This window comes from Buteo buteo, chromosome 1, assembly GCF_964188355.1.
Source record: "Buteo buteo chromosome 1, bButBut1.hap1.1, whole genome shotgun sequence".
In the NCBI taxonomy this organism is placed as follows: domain Eukaryota; kingdom Metazoa; phylum Chordata; class Aves; order Accipitriformes; family Accipitridae; genus Buteo; species Buteo buteo.
This window is the reverse complement of record NC_134171.1, coordinates 78,756,562-78,780,187: the sequence shown is the minus strand read 5'-3', so window position 1 is coordinate 78,780,187 and position 23,626 is coordinate 78,756,562. Positions and strand designations below refer to the sequence as shown.

The window sequence follows — 23,626 nt, the reverse complement described above, 5'->3', positions numbered from 1 at the left end:
AATTCAGCAAAATGGTCTGCTTTGCAGGTATCTTGGTCAGACATAGGAGGGCTAGAAGACGTCAAGCTGAAATTGAAGCAGGCAGTTGAATGGCCTCTCAAACATCCTGACTCCTTCATTCGAATGGGGATTCAGCCTCCAAAAGGTGTGCTGCTTTACGGACCTCCTGGATGCTCAAAAACAATGATAGCAAAAGCTTTGGCTCATGAAAGTGGTCTCAACTTCTTGGCAGTGAAGGTAGGCCATTTACTCTTACATTTTCTCAGCTCCTGCATAACAATTGATAGTTTACCAGTTTCTAGTGCTAGAATCCAGTGGCTCTTAGTGTTTGTGATCATTATATATGCTACAGCAAACACCTTGTAAATATCAAGTAATGTTTGTGTTTTCTTATGAAAAGAACTAGTGCTTTCTTGTAGGCTTTTTAAAAATTTATTATTTATTGTATTATAGAACAGAAATGATATGTTGGATGGGTGGGTAAGCTGTGTAGTGACATCTTGATTATGGGTATTATTTAAAATGATTTAAAAAATGGAAACAATAGAATTCTTAAAGCAGTATAAATGAAATACAACTCTGGAGAGTGGGCAGCTCTTCTTACTGTAATAATTGCTTGCAAGGAAATACTGTCATCTCATCTGTTACATTCCTTTTCATTCTTCAGGAAAGTCACTTTATCTTACTGTTCATGTTTCATTACAGATTTTTCTTGCCCTATTTGCCTTTTTTCAGGGGAAATAGTTCTACTTCATCAGTTTTTCGAAAGTTTGCAAAATCAGTTATATCTGGAGTACTCCTGGATAAGTGGGATATTCTCTCAGCATTAAGAAACACTTTAAGTATAGAAAAATTTTGGATTTCATTGCCTATGAATCAGTGTAATTGATCACTGTGGGTTGTATGGAAAACACATGAATGGAAGTTATTTAATAATAATACTGAGCTTCAACGCATAGGAAGAAAAAAAAGATAGCAGAGTGATTCCACATGGGGTAGCCTTGCAGCTGTGTCAGAATGTTAATGAAGTGCAAGAAAAAACATTTGTTTAAGTATTTTAAAAGTATCTCCTTCTCAGCAGTAAGATCACGTACTCTTGTCTGTTGACCATCTCTTTACTCACAAAGCCGCCTGTGTTGTTAGTTTCTACAGAGCTTCCTCCTCTGCCTATCCTTTCAGACTCACTGTAACTGTAGCTCTGGATCCTGTCCTCTCTGGGAGCAGAGGCAGTCACACTGACCCTGAAGCCAGCAGCCCTTCATTGCCTGCGCTTCCCGTTATTGCAGACAGGCCTCTGGGTCACGGTCACATCAACGAGAGCAGCCTTGGAAACCTCAGCCCTTAAGAAACACTACCTTTACTGCCTCTTCCATAAAGACAAAGTAGTTCTTTGTACTCCAGAGTTACTGGTAAACAAGGTAACCTGTTCCTCCTGCACTCTTTAAAAGAAAACATTCCTCTTTGTCTCGCCTAAAGCACTGATGCCTGATAGTGTGGGGAAAGGAGGCAGCAATCTGAAAAAAAACCAGGTAAAAATGAACATTATTGCTATCCCATATTCATCAGTCATAGCTACATCAGACATTTTTACTAATGCAGTTAATTGTCCAAAAGTAAAAGGTGGCTCATTCTGAATAAGAGGTCTCCGAAGATGCACTGATATGAAATGCTTTTCTTCATGGTGGAGTTCTGATGGTGCAACCCCCCCTGTCATTGACAAGCTGCAGCAGAAGTGGCTGGCTTGGAGAAACTCCCTTTTATTCCCTGTCGGTTTAAACCCCTTGGCCTGGAACTGGCCAAATATTCAATGTACAGATGTTTCAAGAATCACATCTCTGGAGCATGTCCAGCCTTGGATATGTTGACTCCAGGAAGGGAACATAGCCCACTTTCTCTAACTTCACATTTGCTTCCTGGACAGAAAAGGCAACATCCATCATGTACTAAATGTGTTAAACATCATTGTCTGTAGCACTTCTTAAAGCACAACAGGCATGAATTAATTTCCACTGCATGTGTTCCTGCAATAAATCTGAAGTAGATGAATATGTGGGGTTTTGGTTGGGTTTTTTTTTTTTGTTTTTTTTTTTTTTTTTTTGAGAGAGAGGGGGGATTTTTCTTGCTTACAGTCCTATTAATATTCCCCTTCTCTACGTTATGTCTGAAATATCTGTCCCTGGAACTGATATCAGGCTTTTTGAAAAGGAAGTGTGTTTCTTGATAATTTACTTTTCAGACTTGCATTTTCCTTCTAGTCTCTCCTGCTCCAAATAAGTAACTTTGATGAAAAGTGTCTGTTGTACTCTTTCAGGATAGTTCAGGTGGCTCAGGTTCTTGGGTCCTTCTCGAGAACAGACTGCAGACAGGAGGCACAGCTCTAGCTATGGGAATTTGCTGCTGGATGCCGTCTCTCCCTCTGTCTTGAAACCTGGGAGGAAATTGAGTATGTTACACGCAGCGCTTACTTGGTCCAGTGATTTTTGGAAGATGGACCTATTATGTCTGCATGCTACATTTAAGATACATGGGCACAGCAAGTTCAACTCTCAAGAAGTGCTGAATGTGCTCTACTTGTCTAAGTTGGCTGTCCTGCTTGGGTGCAACAGGTATCGCTTCTGCCCCAGCCTGGCTCCAGGAAGGCTTTGCACTATTTTCCAGATGTGTCTATACAATGTCTGTGCAGCTTGGACAGCTGACTGCTAAATGAGGTACTCAGCCGGATTATATGTAATCTGGTAAAATGTGACATTTCCATGTGTTTTGGGCATGGCTGGTTGTCGTAATGCTGTATGAGGCATGGTCAAAATAGTGCAGCCTCCAGCCCATGTCTGACTTGTCTCTAATAAGGTTTGGAAGATGGGCAAAGTCTAGATGTAATTTCTGGGCAGAGGAGCTGAAGAAAATAACGTGATAACAGACGTTTGACGTTGCATCCTGTTCTCTCCTGAAATCTATTGTGAAGTTTGAATGGTTAGTGTTACAATGAATGTGGTCCTTTTGTAAACAAGCTCTTTGATATTTGGCCAAAACTTTTTATAGCTATATTTTCACCAAGATTGGTGACCTTTTGCTTTTCCAGAGGAAAGCAGTCAGTTGGTGGGTTTGTTTTACAAAGCAATCTTGCATATAATTCCTAAGGGGGATTGTTTATTTTTATTCCTTCACTTGACTTTCTTTGTCTCTAATACAATATATCTGCTAAATTTACTGGGGAGGAGGTTGTCAACTACTTTCCAGGGGATGACTCTTCCTGCTCCCTCCCACCACCCCTTTTTCTAAATCTCTTGCAGCACTGAGGCTTTTCAGGGTTTTAGTGGTCATCTTGATTATTCCCCCTCCCAAACCTCTGTTACAAAAAGACAACTGAATTGTTCTCAACTTCTTGGAGAGTTCTCAGTGTTTTGTGGTCATGGATACAAGCGAGTATAAGACCGCATGAAGGAATGAATTAGGATAACTTTTTCTTTCTTCAGGATTGAACATCAGTCTTGACTTATCAATAGTTTTTGATCTGGTTGAATTCTTATTTCAGTCAGCCTTCTATGCACTTTTTTACTTCTTCACACTCCTTTTTGTGCTCGCCCCAAAATTTGTAATTTTCTTCTGACATGTATTTTATGCATTTCTTTTAATAATAGGAAAAAAAATTATATACAGATATTGGACCCACTAATATTCGTAGGATGGGGGATATAATTTTCAGCTTCTGCCAGGCTGATGACACCTCTCTGTTACATACAACTGTCTCTGTGACATTTTTGCTTTAGGTGTCATCTAGCTTTCTGAAATTGAACATGAAGAAAATGAACCCCTTTGTCACTGTATTATTTCTGTGGGCTTTTTTTCCCCTCTTTTGACTGTTTATGTTGTGGGTATCTCTCTGTACTGTTTTGACAGTTCCTGCACTTAGGGTCAGCTTTGCCTGCTTTTTTGAGATATATGTTGATTAGACCACTATGATTTTATGGTGCTTTTATAAGAATATTTTTGGAGGAAACTTCCGTATCTTGCTCTATGGCATAGAAAATTATATCTGCATTTGTCTTGCATGTTAGTTTATTTAGATTTGTTATGACTGCCCTCTTGGATTTTTTTTTTTTTCTAAATTTTATTTTTAGGAAATCCTGTATCATTGTGTTGGGCTAAGAATCTAATGAATATTACTTTTCTTCACGGGTTTTCTGTTGGTTTTCTGGGAAGCAACTTGCAGAGAATCTCTGTGAATTTTTTTTTCTCTTCTGTTATTGTGGTACATACATAATTCACTTTACTACCAAATAAGAAAACCATTGCACTTTTTTGTTTTTAACCTATTTCAAAATGAACACTAAAGTTTGCTCTTATGTTGTCAGGCTGGGAGGCACCATCACAGTACCTGTCCAGATAAACTCCATCACCCAGTTATAATGTGTTCCTTAGCTGAGGGTCCCCATAGGGCCACGGGGACTGGAAAATCCTTTTGCCCCTTGAATTGCCCATAAGCCCAGGATGCTGCATACTAGAGGGATGTATGTTGGTGATGGTATCCTGCATTGCATTACCTTCTACTTACTCAGCCTGCTAAAACCAGAGGGAGACTTTTTCTGCTAATTTCAGGAGGCTTTTGCTCAGGATTATATCAACAGGGGACTTTGAGTTCTGTTTTCTGTCCAACAAGCAGATTACCTGAGTTTACAAAATAAATAACAAGAAAAATTATGTAACTTCTATATGCTTGTAATGGTTTTGGAAGCATAATTTTTCTTCTTGCTGCTTAGTGCTTTTTAATATTTGTCTGTTTAAAATCAAAGCTAAGGCAAAAACTCACTTAGTGACAGTGACAAAAACCAGCTTAAATTTTCAGAAAATTTAGACCTCCAAAAGTCAAACCCCTTGCAATTCAGCTGAGACACACTAATTGTTGTAAACATAATGAAGCAATACTTAAAAAAAAACAAAAAACAAAAACAACAAAAAAAACCCAAAAAAACTAACAACCCAAACCCATCCGTGACAGTAAGTAGTGTTTAAGGACATTAACACTGAGCAAACCGACGGTACAGATGATGTGTACTGAACTGCTCTAAAATACTATTTGCATTGGTTAGGAGCTCCAACTATGGTGTGGGGAAAAAACCCCAAGGTTAGAAAACATTCTTGACATTTTATTTGCTGTTACTTAAGAGCTTGGGCTGAAGGAATCTTTTCTTTTTTCAATTAGCAGTAATTACAAAAATATACACTGTTCTCAAAGCTCTGACTTCACCTTGGCTTGATTTAACTTCCTGTATCACCCTGCCGATGCTTTTGTACCACTCCCTGTGCTTGACATGTGCTTAAGCTTAGTTTGTCATCTGGGTCAATTATGTCAAAATATTTTCCAATTGAAGTTTCCTCTGCTTTTCCCTTCAGCTCTTGGCTGTGGCAGCTCAAACAGATTAATGAGGCTTGGAAAGGCCAACTGCTTTGCTTTGTGAAGAACTGTCACTGAATTTTGGGGAGATAGTTTAGCCTTTTGATGGGGATTTTAGTGGGCAGAAGCATGAAATAAGAAAGCTTAGTGCCTGTAACTAGCTAAGCAAAACATTTAAGATGAAGAATGAAGAAGCATTGTGGTTTTATGAGAAACTTGGGCAAATATTCGATAAAATTTCTGAAAAGATCCATAGTATCACATTCACAGTAACTTGTTAGTTAATTAGCAGGTAGTGGAACTAACTGTATTTGAAAAATTTGTTTAACGTTTTTTACAAGGGATAACAATTTGAGATACTTTAATGAACTCTTTCAGTCCTGAAGCTATCTGCATGTTTTACTCAACTAAAAATAAAATAAGGCATTCATCCACTGTTACCATAAGCTTTCCAAAAGTGAACGTGCAGGCAGAAAATTATTCAAAGATAATCCTCTGTTTCTTGTCCCTTCTCAATTACTTTGCAAGATTAATTTTTAGTAGCGCTTAGTTTCTTTCTCTCTCTCTCTCCAAGTTACCAAGGGTTTGTCAGCAACCAGGTAAAAGTAGCAGTTGGGGAATGGGGTGTTGATTGGAGGGGTTAAGTGTCAGCAGCTGAATGTTTTGCAGTGCGGATGGCTAATTTTGTGTCGTCTTGCTCTATGATTTTTGATCCCATATGGATACTGCCCTGACGGTGCCAAGCCTGGTCCTAGACAGAGTAGTGGATGGCAGCTGTTTAGCCTGTAGCGAAAAGTGGTGGAGAATAGGAATGGCTGCTGAAAATCTGTGATGAATGGGAATGACTCGCAAAGGGATTTCTTTGTGGATGGGACAGGTGAGCAGGACGGGTTACTTCTAGATGTGCTTCAACTCTGTCACGATAGAATTTCATCTCTGATTTGATAGTGCTGGGCCTGTGCTGGTGCAGCACTTTGTGAGCATGCAAAATCCTGGTAAATTTGAGTGGCAGCTAAGCCTGAGCGCTGAAGAGGGCCCTCGCTGAAGGCACCGGTGCATGCAGTGAATTTAATTCAGTATTTCCAGTCAGTTCACACCACACTACAAACACTGGCTTCTGTATTGTGTAAAGAAGCCTCAAAAGATTGTCATTAAAGTTTGCTAGTCAAGGCAAATGGCAAACAAGTGAATTCTGAGGCATGCCAATAAAGAAAAACAGATATCATATTTGTCTTCACAGTTTAATTACGCTGCTTTTAGCAACTTCACTGCAATGATTGAGGGTGACAATTTTTTGCCAGCCTACTCCCTTAGACACTTTGGAACCCATAAGCACCTGTTGAAATTGGAGTTTTTAAAACACTAGACAGGTGTCAACAAGTTTTTAAGGTCCTCTGGAATGCAGGGCAGAGGGAGAGGAAGTGATTAAAATGGTGCATGGCGCTCAGCCTGGAGTTTACTTGTGCTGAGAAGTTGGGAGTGCTGCAGATTAAATCATTAAACAGCATTGAAAGAGAAGAAGTAGGCTTTATCCTTAACAAGTAAATATAATGCGTTTTCTGAGCAAATATTTTTCTATGTAGCGTAACCAATTACCAAATCACACATGTACAACCTTTGCGTTAGAAATAGCTTTACTGTTAAAATAAAGGAAGTCTCACTGTTTATCTTGTTAACTCTCTTTCCTGCAGCCGGCCTGAGTCATGTGTTGCTTTGGTTTGACTGTGGTAGGGATGGGATAGCATTTTGCTGTTGAGATTACAGTATCAAAAGACTATGTAACTAATTACTGAGTCTCTTCCAAATCAGTTAATGTTGTTATAGTAGATCGTCTCACCTGCACTGTCATGGAGCTGGAAAGAAATCACCAAGCTTCGCTCCTCTGAGCTGGCTATCTATGCTCCTCCTGCAGTTTGATGAGAAGTTAGCACATCAGTGAGGTGCATTGCATCTGGGAGGTAGACGTCTGTCTGTCCAAATCACTTAGTGTGAATGTCTAACTTGGATGCAGATGTCTGAGTGTGGGCAATGAACGTTGCCCTAGGTACACATTGTGAACAGTTGAAAACTAATTTTGGCACCCTCTGTCTTTTTCTTTTTTTTTTTTTTGACATTTACAGTAGAGAGCTCAGTTTCTAGGTGCTTCATTTGAAAGTAAATATTCATTATGAATGATATTTTAATGTATGTTTGATCATTTCTACTTTGACCGTGGCAAAGAGGGAATTGTGCGTTATCTATTGTAGAGTAATAATCTGTAGGATGTGATATAAATTCTGTAATTAATTGTATTTTTAAAATATATGAATTGTACTCTATGGCTAACATAGTTTAGTGTGTCTGTGTTAGAGCCTAGAACCGGCATGTGAGGTTATGGCAGTATTTTTGAAGAGAGTAGACAGAGCTATATGCTGGAGAAATCTGGAGCCATGTCCATCTGGCTCAACAAGCATAGATGCATATCTTGCCTGATTGTCAAAACAGTAAAAAAAATTATTTATAGAGGGAAGTTACTGACTAAATTTCCTATCAGTTGAAAGTTACTACCTCAGTATTTTCAGGTGGGGAAAAAAATCTGCAAGTGGTTTTAAGCACTGCTTAGAAAAATTATTGATACTCTTCAACTTCAGGGATACCAGATGTTCCTCTTGCAGTTTAAAAACACTTTGAGAACTTCTGTCATAACCAGGTGTACACAAGCTTATCTCATGTTGCAGCCTGTATACAGGGGTTTTATCTTTTGTGCAGTTAATCTTTCAAGAGCTTATTCTGATCGTATTTTAAATGTAAGGGATTTTCTTTTTTTCTTGCTTTTTTTATTTAAAAAAAAAAAAATTCAACACCCAATCCAGATCATAAGCAAGTGGAAGGTTTCGTGATACAAGGGGAATGTATCTTGTAAATGAGGATGGGATAGTCTTTAAACAGAGCATACCCGGAAACTATCTTTACTTTGAGGTTGAATAAACAAAACTCAGCAGTATACAGTGGGCCTGAATTGGCAGATTTTATGCTATTAGTCTGGGCTATACCTCACAAATGGTGTGCTTATATGCATGGCTAAACTACAACTACTTCTGCCAATTTTCTGCTCCAAATCTTTTGCTGGTTTTGGAGTCACTGTTCAAATGACCAGAAGGAACAGGTTTTATTTCTTCGCGTCCCTTCATATGGAAGATGGCTTGTTGCAGAAGAGCACAGAAGTATGCATCATTAAACTGGACCATTTGTTACTACCACTTCTTGGTCGGTATATCAACAGCTATAAACAGCTTTTAAAGGAATCATTAGGCTCGCCTTTGGGCCAAAAATGATGTTTCAACAAATGTTGACTTGGTGACTAAGTTGGGCTCATGTAATTTGATTTTTAAAGCAGTAGAAAAGCATTGAAAAATAAAAAAATCCCTCCTGGTATTTCTTGAGCGGCCTCCAACTTCAGAGCAACCTTCCTAAAAAGAGAAGGTGAGCTTTGTGAAAATTAGAAACTGTGTCAGCAGGTGACTTTGTGGCGGCCTATAGACTGCTTGTCATACAGATCTGTCTTTTGAAAGAACTACCATCAAGCTCAGCTAAAGGTCGGCCCATTTGCAGACAGGGTAAGACAGAGGTTCAGCTCAGGTGTGACCAGAGCTGACCCAGTTCAGTTTCTACATCCAGCTGCTTTGAACATTTCTAGTTTTTGTGTTGTGGTTTTAAGTGTTTGCATGAAATGAAATGTATGGCAATTCCTCCTCTTCTGTGTGTGTGCTTTCTCTTACTTTGGAGTCTTTTCCTTTATTGCCACGTATAATAAGAGTTCTAAGCCGCTTGCAATAAAAACAGTGGTTCTCAACGGCGGTTTTGGTATCGCTCGTGAGTGGTGAACTAGGAGACCTTCAAATCAATTTTCATGACAATTCTCCCTGAAGAGGCACAGGTCATTAATACATAGTGGTCTTTCACCTGGAGTTGCTGCTTAATGAAGAGAAAAATGGAGAAGAACTTCATGTCAAAGCTTACAGCAAAAACCATGCATTCAGAATAATTCTCTTTGGAAACGTTTTAAACAGTATTTATTGCTTTGATGTTGCCTTGATCATATATTAATGCTTAATTAAAAATAAAACTCCAAGCATCTGAAATTATATTGTACCTTAAAGCTCAAAGAGAGTAGTTTTGGTTTTAAGTATTTTTTTGCTCAGACAAAAGAAAAGAAAATGTCAGGCTATTTGATGTTGTGTCATAGTAGAGTAGTACACTATTTGCACTGATGTGTATGGTGTTGGTTTCCATGAGAATACTGATGTGAATGAAGATTACTTATGAGAATAAGGGCGTGAAAGAGAAGGTCCACAGGCTCCAACAAAAAGTTAGTAAAAGAAATCTATAACTGTGGGTAGAATCTGCAGAGGTTTCTCAGTGTATCAGCTCAGTTTAACAGAAAGCTAGACAAAAAGAGAAGCCTGCGCTTTCGTTCCTTAAGGATTTGTTAGGCCCATGCTATCGGATTCCTCATCTGCACTGAATGTGATGAATGGCAAGGGCCTGGAGCAGCTGGGTTGTGTCTCTTCGAGCTGCAAGCCTGTTCTGCACAAACTGCTGCACGCTCCTCGTGTTCGGTGTCCAGAGTGAACAGTAGGAAAAGGCTTTGTGTTTGTCTCTCTTACCTTGTTTTTCCTTCTCTTTCTTTCCTGCATTCTTCAATTATGTGTCTGAATAATTCTGTTTCCACACAAGTATCCAACAGACTTGAATTCTGAAGTTGTTGAAAGCCTACAGGTGACACTTCAGTTTAAGCTACTGTAGCAGTTGCTTTAAGGGTGGATGTTGATGAAAGGAAGCAACGCTAATTGTATCACATTTCCTAGGCGCAAGGCATGCAGTGCTCTTCTTCCAACCCTTATACGATTGCTTTTACGTATGTGGTACACTAGGCTTGGCTACTGCAGTATGTCACCTGGTCCTTTGGATAATAGACAACTCTTTGAAAATAAATAAATAAAAATAGTGGCATAGCCTGGATGTTTTGCTGATATCAGATAACTTCTGCTTTTCTTTTTAGAGTGTATGTTTCTTTCCCATACGTATGCACAGGTACTTTCCAATGGTGCCAGTGTCAAGATGAAGTCGGTGTACTGTTATTGCGAACAGTGGAAATGAGTGTGGAGAGGGGAGACTGCAGCAAACAGTGTGCTGCATTCTTAGAGTAGTGAATCTGTATTCTACCCATCTGGGTACAAAGTCGAGACGGTCCTCTTCAAAGAGGGGTTGTAACAGAAGCTCTGTCACTGCCAATGTATAAATGTGTGTCTGCCACACATACCTGCTGTTTAAAGCTGCCTTACTGCTCTGAGCCAAGTGTTACCTGGAGGTCCTCGCAAGCTATGAAGCATAGGAAGGTTGTTCAGTTTTCTGACTGTGAAGAAGGATGTTGTTTCTGCTGGTGAAATTATGAGGACACCTCTTCCCTGGAAAACAGATTGAAGCCACTGGCTCTTTCGTTCAGGGCAGAGGAGAATCATCGTTGGCTGTAGCTGCAGGTCAATGTTGATGCAAACCAGGCTGAAGTCCATGAGTCGTTGCCAATCCCAGGAGAATCTTAGTCCCATTAGGAAGCATTATTTAAGAAGCCTATTCTACAGGATATAGCAGAACAGAAAATACTCTGAGAGTTCTCCATTGTTTTACTTTTTATAATTGTAAGTACTTGTTCAAGACTTGAACGTTGACCCTGTGGTCTCCGGTCTGTTCCTAGTGGGCAGGGCTGTGAGTATAAACAGGCGCTGCAGCAGCTGGCACTAATAATCGTGCTTGGCATTCTCAGCAGAGAGGAGAAGGAATGCGAATGAGCTAAGACACTGAACAGCTTTCTCGCTGGGGATGGAGTGCATCATGGATGGGTTTCAGGTGTGCTGCTATGGCAGCTTCTTTCTGGACGTGCAAACTGTCAAGTTCAAAGAAGTGCTGTTAGACATTGGTTTAAGTCACTGTTTTGGTGCTTGGCTGGACAGGATGCTTGTTGACAGTGCAAGTGTAATTCATCTTTTTGGCTGATTTGTAGCCCCCTTGTTGCTGTTGTTGAGCCAACAACTTTTAAGAACCCCAAAGTGTTTATTTTTTTGGTTAATTCCATTTCTCATGAAAGTACTAGGAAAGTATTACGATGAGAGGACTAAACTACATGCATGGTTGCATGCATGCATAGTGCTGTAACAAATGGAGGAAGACTTGGTACAGGTAGAAGGTAAATCTAAAAATGCACAAATAAGACTTGCAAGTGGCAAATTATTAAAGTTCCTTGTAACAGAGCGCCAGTAATGTAGCACTGGCAGATTGTCTCCGTCATTTTTTATGTAAATGTAATGTGCTTATTAAACTTTTTTTTTTAATTCTGCAGGGACCTGAGCTGATGAATAAATACGTTGGTGAGTCTGAACGAGCAGTGAGAGAGGTGAGAAAGGGCAAACTATACATAATGTTACACATCAAGCTTTCTTGGCATTCAAATTCTTTTCTGCTTATAAGGTTACCTTTAAACTTTCCAAAAAATCCCCTTCTGGTTTAAGTTTGAAAAAGAAGAGAAAAAAAAAAGCAGAAGGTATATCTTGTGTTGTTTAACTTTTTCCTGCATTGGCCTAGTGATGCATGTCAAAAAACCTGTATCGCGCAGTATTATTCATAACTTCTAAGAGGTCTGGTTTTTTGGCTTAAAAAAAAAAAAAAAAAAAGACAAGGCTTATGTCTGTTCTGTGATGCTCTGTAGATTTTGAGGTGTGCAGGGGGTGATAGCATTCTGTAAAAGTTTTCCACGCCTTAAAACTGAGTGTTTAATTGTTGTTTTTCTAGATCTTTAGGAAAGCCAGAGCTGTGTCTCCTTCAATTCTTTTCTTTGATGAAATAGATGCCTTGGCAGTTGAAAGGGGAAGGTAAGTAATCCTGTTACGAAAATCACAGACATTATTTTCTGATAAATTACTCTTACATTGTGCAGTCACAACTGTATTACCTTTCTAGAATTATTTTATTAAATATATTCATTCCACATGCAGAAGGATAGCATTTGTGACTTGTGCATTTAACTTGGCATAAACAGGTAAGCTGGTGGAGTTCTTCCTCCTTTCTCATCTCATTAGCAGGAATGATTCTACTGGTTCTCATGCCCTTTAGCTCTTTTCTGTGGTTTTAGCTTGCATTTATTTCCAGTAACTAACTCCTTTCTTTTCCCAGGCTTGTTGTACTGGCCTAATATAGCGTCTTCATCAAGCAAACAATATGATCATATGCTATATAACACAAATTTCCAAGGAAGCTACTCGTATGTCTCAATTTACACTTATATTTAAACATTTCACCAGACTGGAGAAAACTTCATGAAAAGATTTGGGAACCCTTATGTCCTTTCATGTGTGATGCTAAAAAGGGATTATTGTGCAAGCAGCTAACAATGTTTTGTTTAATATTCTGCTTTGTGATTCCAAGAGATGTTTAGCTGTCGTCTGAACAAGGATTATAGCAGGTTTTAGTTGCTACTGTAGCATTTAAGATTTGACAGGCTCTGTAAGTGGTCTTTCTTGGGGGATACCTTCTTATAAAATACTACTACTTGTTGTGAGCAAGTACTTTTTTTCTGTTTTGGTCTGCGTGAAAAACTATCAAATATGTGCACGTAGAAAGTATTTGTCCAGTTTAAAGGCGCATCACAACTTCATTTTTCTGGAAAAGAAGCTACCTCGGCATCTATACAATCAGATTCCTTTGTATTGCAAAAGGGCGATTTGTATCTGTCATTCTGACATTTCAGTGACACAAATAAGTTGTTTATATTATAGGAGGTGGCATCACATGCAGCATAGAGCTGCCCTGTGAAACTGTTAAGAAAGAAACACATTTTATGTTGAAAATGCAAAATCTGATAAAGACATCTTCATCAGCATCCTTCTCACATGCAACGTCTGTAAATGTGAAATTCGTAAACAGCCTAGAAATGTTAGCCACCCTGTGGTACACACTGAAACACCTGCCTGCTTATCACAATAGAGAAGTTGCAAAAATGTGTGCTGGAATCAAGCCAATGGTGGGGGGGGGAAGAATATCTTCCCCTGCTGCAATTCTTCATGTGTTTAGTTTTCAGAAACACCACTTCGTAAGATAAAACCTTTTGGAAGAATAAACCATAGTAAATTTTAATCAGCCTTTTCACACAGTGCCCTAGAGGCGTTGAGTTTGTTTGTTTGTTTGCTCTATTCTTTTAGGGAGTAAACAACCCAACTTTACCTTACCTGGGACTGTCTGTGGGGGGTAGTAGGCCTGGCACAGCTTGCTGAAGAATGTGGTATGACCTGCTGCAGTCATGTTGTGCTGGAGACATCTGGTTTTGGAGCTTTAAAAAGAACAGGGTGGGACACACAAATATTTCATTGTCAAATCTGAACCAGATGGGAGGTAAAATATGTAGCAGAGTTCTCATAAAATTCATCTGAAATTAAATGGTGTAGGAAACCAGACAAGGCACTTATTAGAAATGGCCTTTTTTTACAGGCTGACTTTGCACAGTAGGAATTTGCAAATGCATTAGAGATGCTAACGATTTGTGGCCTCTGGAGATCCATTTCCTGTACTATTACTAACCATACTGAACTTTTCAAGGAAACACCTGTTTATATTGTCTCCCGGTTCCTTCTATTGGGTGAATTAGTTTTCTCTGCCTTGGCAGTGAAAAACGCTCTGTGATACAGCTTTGTAAAAGTTTTTCCTCTCAGATTAAATCCTTGTTAGGGTTCTGTGGGCTGTGTGCTTTGTGCAGAATGTGCTCAATCCCAAATCTCCTCTCCTGATCCTAACAGGACGTGTCCAGAGATACAGAGAAGCCTAAGCTGTTAAGTTGTGAGAGTAGTTTTACGCATAGTTTAGATCTGAAATACAGATGTGAAATAACATTGAGTAATTGCTTAATGCTTTTGCTCTTCAAAGCACATTAACCCATTATTACTTGTTTAGATTTGACTAAAGCTTGTGGCTTTAAAACACAAACGTTTTGCTCCCAACCTTCTGTAGAGATCACAGAACAATCCCTTCTCATCAGCAGGCACATACAAACTAATAGACTTTGTAATTAGTTGTAATACAGGTAGATCAAGAAAGCTAAGGAATTTTCTTGTTTGCGCCATTCAATGTAATGTCTCCTTTGCATCATGTAGTGGAGTCTCTGTCACTGCACAAGCCATTAGTCCATGGCAAACACTGTAGCTGCATTCAGATACATATTAATCGAAGAATTAAAAATGTGGGCTGCATACATATCAGCCTCAAAGAGAATTTACAAAAATATAATCCTGCATCTCTGAAGAAAAGTAGTTCAGTGTAAGGAGCGTTTGCTTGATGGAGAAGTCTGGAATTCCTTGATGCAAGATGATGAAAGGGTGTTTCTGAATGGACGTGAGTTTCCAGTGTGGTGGTGAAGACATAATTTGAGCTGTATTCACTTCTGCATTTTGTTCTGCTACACTGTGCTTCTAGTGCTCTTGGAAGATTTTTTCCCTCTCTGGCTTATGTTGAGATGTTAGAGGAAGTTTAGAGACAATTGAAAATAAAAAATTAGGAGCTGAATGGACTGACTATGAAGAAAAAGGGAGGCATTCACTATAATTGATTCTAAAAGATAGATGATAAACATGTGGAAGAAAAGATGGTAGAAAGTTAGAGGTGTCATGATGAGTGAGATAGGAAAAACTTCTGCAAATCAGAAAGGCTTTTGGCAGAGAATTCTTCACTGTGAGTTAGTCACATGGGAGGAGCTCCAGCAACGTACCACTTGACATCTTTCAAACAAAACTGACGTTTCACGAATTAACGTGCAGCAAGGAACAGTCGTGCACTGGGAGAGGTGAACTATTTGATGCAAGGAGCCTTTTCCACTGCTTTGTGGTTCTAATTAGCATTTGCCTTCCACAAGCGGGTTATGACTTTTTCTTACTTTTGAAAGATGTTGTTATGACTTTTTGTAGGAGGGACTGCACTGAAGCGAGACCCGCAGGACTGGTCCAGATACAGCAGCGCATGAGGAGGAAAGTTTGCCTCACAGTAATCCCTTGCCTGGACTAAGCTTGAGAGGCTTTACAAATTGCACAGCTGCAAAGAGTTATGGGTATTTGTTATCCCTTGGTATCCTGACCATGTAAAACCTAATTCTTCTGGCCATTAGAGGTTGCCAAGAGGGAAATGGCTTGGTAATTAGACTTGAAAGTGATGAATGAACGTGGCTCTGTGTAAATGCAGCACAGACAGTCTGTTTGCTGAACTTAAGAAATCTCTGTGCTTTGGAAATGGGGCATTGTTTATATAAGTAGGATTTTTAGGATTTTTGGTCAAGAGACATATTTGTTCCTTTTCTTGCTTTTCAGAAGCAAAGCATTTTCCCCTTTAACTTCCAATCTTTGTAATGTAAGATGGGAAATGTTGTAGACTGATGTTGAAGACAGTGACAAATGCCATTTTCAAAGGGGAAAAAAAAAGAAAGACAAGGGACAAAATCAGTACCTTGTGTTTTACTTCTGGAGGCCAAAACAAGTTGGTAGATGAATAATGCTAACCTTTTTCAGAGTGAGGGTAGAAGTGACAAAGTGAAGGGACTTCGGTACCAATGCTCTGAAACTACAATATGATGATGCTTTTCTGGGGAGGTATGTTATCCTGTATGCTGGGAGGGAGAACAGACACATTCCTAAGCCACAACTTAAAATGCTCAGAACCTCTGAAAGACATACTGTTTCCACTTTAGGTATTAAAATATTTGCAGTCTTAACTTTTGAGGCCCTCAGGCCTCTAAAGTGAAGCTGTGAAGAACAGCAGCTTCTCTTCTGTACTGTGCCACCTCTGCTTCTAACAGGGACTGTGATAAATCTTCTGTTTTTAAACCAAGCTGTCTGTCTGTCTGGAATATTTTAGCACGTATTTATACTGTACACTTCACATATTACACTTGAACATACCGTTGCATTTTTGTACCTATGCAAATTCCCTGGTATAGTCGGCAGCCCCTGTCGTGAAGGAGGTCAGTGTATTGCAGCTGCGCAATGAAACCTACGGGCTGGACCCTCCAGGGACAGAGCAAAGTGGCATTAGGTAGGATCAAGGTTCTCAGCAGAAAACCACCTTGCACAGGGTAAATTACCAGTAGTAGAGATGGAGGAGGTACTGTCACCCTAGTATTACTCACGCAAAGGCAAAAGCAACTGAACAAAGAACACATGGAAGAAATGGAGTTTCCCGTGCCACACTTGTGTTGTGAGGGACCTGATTCTAGCAGCTGGCTCAGTTAGGCAAGGAGGCTTATGTTGGCACTGGTTGTCCCTGAATTGGGGAACATCAGCTGATTCCCTGTAATACCTGAGCTGTGTTTGGATGTGATAGAGAGTTGAGGCATTCAAAACTTTTGTGATTGCTGCTTGAATTCTTTAAAGTTTTGGAATTTGGTATGCAAATAGAAATATTGTCTGGTATAAAAGCTGCATGTCCAGTGCCAACTTTCTATTTTAGGCCTAGCAAGGAGTGATGAAAAAGTGAAGTTTTGAAACAATTTAATCGTACAGTAAAGCTTGTAATTTGCTTTGGAATAGCAATTTTAACAAATAGCATTACCCATAGGTTGTGTGTATATATGATAAATATCTGCAATGCCTTTAATTTTAAAACAAACTCGTTAACGCTTCTTGTCTAGCAAGAATCATAGAATGGTTTGAGTTGGAAGGGACCTCAAAGATGATCTAGTTCCAACCGCCCTGCCATGGGCAGGGACATCTTCCACTAGACCAGGTTGCTCAAAGCCCCATCCAACCTGGCCTTGAACACTGCCAGGGATGGGGCATCCACAACCTCTCTGGGCAACCTGTCCCAGTGCCTCACCACCCTCACAGTGAAGAACTTCTTCCTTAGAACTAATCTAAATCTACCCTCTTTCAGTTTTAAATCATTGCCCTGCATCCTATCACTACACTCCCTGATAAAGAGTTCCTCCCCATCTTTTCTGTAAGCCCCCCTTTAGGTACTGGAAGGCTGCTATAAGGTCTCCTCAGAGCCTTCTCTTCTCTAGGCTGAACAACCCCAACTCTCTCAGCCTGTCTTCACAGGAGAGGTGCTCCAGCCCTCTGATCATCTTCGTGGCCCTCCTCTGGACTCGCTCCAACAGGTCCATGCCCTTCTTACGTTGGGGGCCCCAGAGCTGGATGCAATACTCCAGGTAGGGTCTCATGAGAGCTGAGTAGAGGGAGAGAATCACCTCCCTCAACCTGCTGGTCACGCTTCTTTTGTTGCAGCCCAGGATATGGTTGGCTTTCTGGGCTGCGAGTGGATATTGCCGGGTCATGTTGAGGTTCTCGTCAACCAACACCCCCAAGTACTTCTCCGCAGGGCTGCTCTCAATCCACTCATCACCCAGCCTGTATTTGTGCTTGGGAATCCTTTATCGCAATGCATTCTAAATCTGTGTTTCTTCCTTTTTGTTTAAAAAACCCCAATAATTTGTAACTTTGCCAGCCTGTATTATAATTCAGACGTTTGAAGTCAGTAGAGACTTTTGTTGGCATCAGTGGAAGCAGGACTGGATCTGTAAACCCTTTTCTTGAAGTCATTCAAGTGCATAGATGAATGTACAGGGTTTAGAGGGACTAATCAAGTCTGTTAATGTAGGTAAGCCTGTTCTGCAGTGCTTGGGAGTGCTGTGGCAAAGCTGACCTGCAGCAAGATGCTTCAGCCAAAGACATGAATTTGAGCCTCTGTCTGGATTCCTGCCAGAGACCCATTTGAAACAGATACCAGGATTAGAGGGATCAGAAGTGAGCATACGTGGTGACCACTTCAAGTCCCGATATGGTGTTGGCAATGGAAAAAGGTCGGCTTACCGACACTAAATGGGCCCAAGCAGGCTACAACTGCCTGTGGGGTTAGGACTATAACTATTGAAGGTCTTTTATTTTCTTCTCTATTAATTTTTTTTTTTACTTTAAATGAAATATAAGGGGAACATACTTGTAATTAAAACTTATAAATGAAACTTATTCCAGATGAAAGTGAAACCTCTTATACTTAAATATTGTTATAATGAAATGAAATCTAGTCTACTTAGTTACTTCTAGGTCTGTAATACTTCCAACTTAAACTGTACTTGCTTCCCTGGTAGACATGATTCATTACAGTTTTCAACTTGATTAACTTCTAGGAATGTGCAGAGGAGAAATGCTGAGGAAAACAGAAAGAAAGGAAATGGGAAATTTACTGTGCATCAGGTGTGTGTTTGGGGTTTTTTTAAGGCAATGTCTGTGTTAACAGAATAGGAGAACTCTTGACATTAGCATCCTTCCTGTTTTAGCTAGATGGTGCCAGGGCCAGATGAAAGCAAGGTCTAACATCCATCTTTCATGGACGTGTGTCTGGAATTAGTTGCAGGCAGATGGAAATGGACGACGGATCACCACCTGGGTACATAAGGATTTGGAGATGTGCTTGGGGAAAGCCCTCTGGAAGAAAGCCTGTTGATTCCAAACTCGTCTCAGACTGGCTCCTTTCTTCCTTTTCTCTCCTTTCATTGTGTTTCATTTTTCTGGGCCTACTTCAGTAACTTCGGGAGGCTGCAATAATAAGAAATTTGGGCAAATGGAAGAGGCTGGTTGCATGACTGTGGAGGATTAGGATGTTTCTTCAGCAGTCTATAGCCCATTTGTTTCAAAGTCACTTGCTGACAGCTGAGCACTGTTTCCTGTTTTCACAAAGCTCATCTTCTCTTTTTAGGAAGCTTGCTTAGAAGTTGGAGGCCACTCAAGGAATACTAGGAGTTCTTTATTTTTCTATGCTTTTCTAATGTCTTAAAAACCAAAAGACATGAACCACACTTAATCAGTGAATTGACAGTTGGCAAAACACCATTTTGGCCTGGAGGTGACCGTAAAGGTAAATATTCTACCCAGTCTCTGAATTTCCCAGACTTTCCCAGGTTTCCTCTGGAGATTTCCCTTCTGTAGTACTTGAATTTTGCTCTTGAGGAAACAGGGAAGATGTGAAACAATATAGTGGGTAATAGCTCATACAGGTGCATACAGAATACAACAGCATCTAATTGTAGGGTGCTGATGGAGGGAAGGATTTAGGATTAGCTTCTTTCAGAGTTTTTCTGATGACACAGGCAGGAAAATTCCCTGTTATGGGGAATGTTTCTTATCTTAGCACTGGTTTGGTTGTTGGTGGTTTTCTGTTTGTTTGTTGTTGTTTGTTTTATTTTTAATGAATAGCCAAAATATTTAACTGATAACGTACAAGATTTGCATCCTGTATATCTCTCCTAGACTATTTAATAACATCCAAGCCTGCAGTATCTGTAGTGGTCTGAATTAATAATATGCGTTGAAGTTGTACCATGTATGTGCCAGAAGTTAATATGGCCCAGTGTTTTTATTATGATCGCTTAGACCTAGGTATGTTTGCTATGCCTTTTTGATTTATGACATATCTCTTTTGTTGTGAATGCATGTACATAGAGGAATCAGTTAGTAATTGTGGATGACAGTTAGGTAGCTCAAAACAGGAATCGTGCTTGTAAGCAGAAATAAGTACGTGATGTAAAAGGTGTTGTGATTTTAAGGGGGAGAGGGAAAACTCCTGTGGGGAAAAAACAGTGATATTGTGCTGATTATGTAAACATACATGTCTCTGTAAATGTAGTATATTTAATAAAGTTTGGGTTTTGAAGCCCCAGTAGCATTCAAGGGAAAAAAAGTTCAAAGCTAACATAAGGGCCCGCTCTGCTATCTTCAGAAACGACAATATTCTGACTGAATTAATATTTCAGCAGGGCATATCTGTGTGGAAGAGCCTGCTTTTTCTACCTGGCATGGCAGTATCTATTCTGCTGGACAAAATGCCCCACTGATAGAATTTCTGAGTGAAATTTGCTATCTGGGAAGATGCTGCAATTATTATTTTTCTGGTAATGCTATTGGAGTAGATTATTATTTTTTAATGCTGTGGAAAACCTTGAACTGCCGAAGCGATATTTCACCAGAGTTTGTGAGGGAAGGAAATAAAATAGTGTGACAGTCAATTATGATCCCAGCAGTTGGACTGAAAAGACGGACTTGGCAGGTGCTCCTTGCTGACAGGTTACCCCTACAAAGCCCTGACAGAAATGTCAGACTCAATAAAAATCCTTCAGACTGTGCGAGCAAGGCGACTCTCGTGTGGGAGCGTGCTGGCAGGGGGCTTTGGTATTTCAGGAACCTTTTACCTCAGTAGTTTGTGGAGAAGCGGAGAGTCCTGCCAGAAAGGTCTATTTCAACTGATATTAATTTTTTTGATAGCAACTATTTTGTCACGTCAATGAGTTTTACATTTGTTTTGATAGGAAATTATTTCCAGAGGTTCCAGTAAAAGAATTATTTGGGATTATATCACGTCCACAAGTATTTTTAAAATCTGTAAATTTTGATTATGATTGCAATTCTTTTGTTAGGGGGGAAAAAATAATAAAGTCAGCTTTTATCTGTATGTAAATCTTGCCTGATACAACATTTTGGAAAAGAAGGTGGGCTGTACTCCCATCTCGCAAAACCTGCATTATAGATTTCAGCTGTGTGGAGATTAATCCCTCTGCAGTAATTTATCCTGGTTACTTCTCCTGAGGTCTGCCTCTTTGACCTCGCAGATCTGCCTGAGGTAGGGTCATCTGTGCAGAAATGGGGCTTTTCAGGAGAGGGGCCCTCTCAGACTTCCTTCTGGTTATGTAGCTTCACAGTTGCTGTGAATTTAAGAGTGCTCAAAATGCTGTTGTGTAAATATTTCTTGCATTTCTACGTCTATCATTTAGCAGTGTAACTAAATTAAAGTCCTGATTCTGAAGCTAAGGTGTTCAGACAGGCTTCAGTGCCATTGAAGTCAGTGATGGAATGGAGAGTCACTGGTTCTCCTTTGCAGGATTTAAATGGTGATTGAGACTTAAGTATGTTTTCCAATGAAAATGACATCTGGTGTTCTGAAAAAACATTCATTCCACTGGCTTTGGAAGCGTTCTAGGTTGTCAGATGATGCAACTGTACATTTGCATTAGCTCGCAGTGGTGATGCTTACCAAATTTCATCATGAGTTGAAACCATAATGACTACGTTCTCAGACTGTTTTCAGTTTTCAAATATTAAAAAATCTGTAAGATAAAGGGGGAGGGGAGAAGAAAAGGAAGTTAAATAAGTAAAAATGTACAAACCAAGAAGTCAGTTGCTGTCAAAAGAATGCCTATAGCAAGAAGGGTAACAGATTTAAATCTGGTGATTTCATGCATCTGGTTATGTCTGGAAACAAAATCTCCTCGGCTTGAAAAACTATATAAGTTAGTGAACTGTACATACTCCTTGATGCAGTGATAGAATCAGGCTGCAGTTGCTTTTATATCCCCAGGAAGAAGTATAAGCGTGGCTTAAGATGTTGAAGGGGAAATGTTGGTCCCCACTGAGATCTGAATCCAGCTGGTTAGAATGGTCATTGGATAAGGCCAAAGGAGATAAGGAAAAAAAAAAGGTGCTATGGATAGTCCTCACCTGCTATACTGAATTTGGAGCTGGGGCTTACAATCTCTCAGTTCCATCAGACAAGGCCAGAATTAATTTGGATTAATTGTGAGGCTTTGGTACACTGTAGAATGCATGTTTTATTCTGTCAAAATATGTATTGGAAGTGCCTTTAGCTAAAATAAAATACCAAGAACAGGTTTTGTTTTTCATATTCACCTTCAGTGGTCTGCTTTAATCCATGGATAGTCTTACCTTGACAGGCTTTTGCCATTCAGGAAGTTTCTCTGATGGTCAAGTGAAGTGCCTGTTCAGGAGTGCATGTGTGCTTGGTCTGAGACTGGTGGGACACTTGCAGGATTAGCTGAAATATCACATAGGGGAGGATATCCGGCTCTAACTGATGTAATAAACTAGTAAGCAAAGACATTTTTTGCCTTTAAGACTCCTTCGTTGAGGATTTTAAAGAAAGAGGGGTTGGCAAAAAGATTAAAATAACACATAGCCTACAGACTGATGTATTTCATTAGGGCAACACAAGAGATTACTTGAAATTCTCAGGCCCTTATGGAGCAGCCAGACTCCTCTTTGCTCACACATTTTTTATTTTGAAGTTCAAGGTATTTCTGATTAGGGCACGGCTCTTGCATATGCGCACCCGTGCACACATGGCCCTGCGTGGATTATGTGAGGGGCTTAATTCTGACTGCCTGGATTTGCAGGTGGCGTGTTGACAGGAAATTAGTTTGTACCAGGACGTGCCTTTTGAGGACTATTTCCATGCAGTTGTGATGATGATATCAACGTGTGGAGGTCAGGTGAGGGGGGCGAAGGCAGCCCCTTGGCTGGAAGTTGGTTTTGGCAGTGTCTCCGTGGCACTGGAGGGTTAATCATAATTTGTTTCTCTGGCTGCCGTTTGCGTCAAAAGTCTGGGCAGCCTTAACGAACGTTGCCTGTGTTAATTTGAAACCCTTGCTGGGAAATCATGGGAAAATGGAAAAACGCATACTTGCGTGTCACCCTTCAGATTAACAGCTTGGGCAGTGCTAGAGCTCTCGGAGAGCATGGTGTGGCTCTGATGCAGCTCCAAGCAGCTGGTAAAGAGATCTCTCGCTGTAAACCTGTGCCTGCCTATGATTTTTATAGGGTATCCTGTTAAGGCAAAAGCTAATTTGCTGTAGACTGTGCTAAAAATGGTGCATCATATGACAGCTTAGCGAACTATGTAAATAAAAGCACTGAAATTGGAAATTCCTGGTGCCATAGGTCTCAGGCACCTCTTCATTTGATACTATTTTTATTATTGATATTTTTTGCATGCGTGGTTTTAAAATTTTTTTTACTCCACTTTTAACAGGTAATAATAAAGTCCCTAATAATGTACTGGTATCCCCCTTCATTGTTTGAGCTATATTATGCCATCAGTGATCGCTTAACTGCAATATTCTGATTATGTCCTAATTGCATGAAAGTCTTTGCAGTGTACGTTCCCCTGTAACAGTGGGGGTTTTCTTTAGAATAAATGCTTTATTTTTTTTTTTTTCTTTTCAGTCTGAAGCTTGTAAGAAAATGTTTATATTGGGAAAAGATGTAATATCCGTTCTAGCCACCTCTCTTTAAAACCAAATATTTCTTCTTTGTATCCTTAAAAAAAAAAAAAAAAAAAAAGTTTAGCATCTCCCCCAAAGTGGTCTAGCTTCAGATCCTTTCA

The 23,626-nt window shown here is 39.9% G+C and overlaps 1 protein-coding gene across 1 annotated transcript in view; it reads left to right on the top strand.

The window, feature by feature from the left end:
• AFG2A (AAA ATPase AFG2A) overlaps positions 1-23,626 on the top strand; it is a 208,260-nt gene that overhangs the window by 36,088 nt on the left and 148,546 nt on the right. The window contains exons 11-13 of the mRNA XM_075036893.1: positions 28-237; positions 11,769-11,822; positions 12,218-12,297. Coding sequence (XP_074892994.1) covers positions 28-237; positions 11,769-11,822; positions 12,218-12,297 — 344 coding nt within the window. The remainder of the gene's footprint in view (positions 1-27; positions 238-11,768; positions 11,823-12,217; positions 12,298-23,626) is intronic.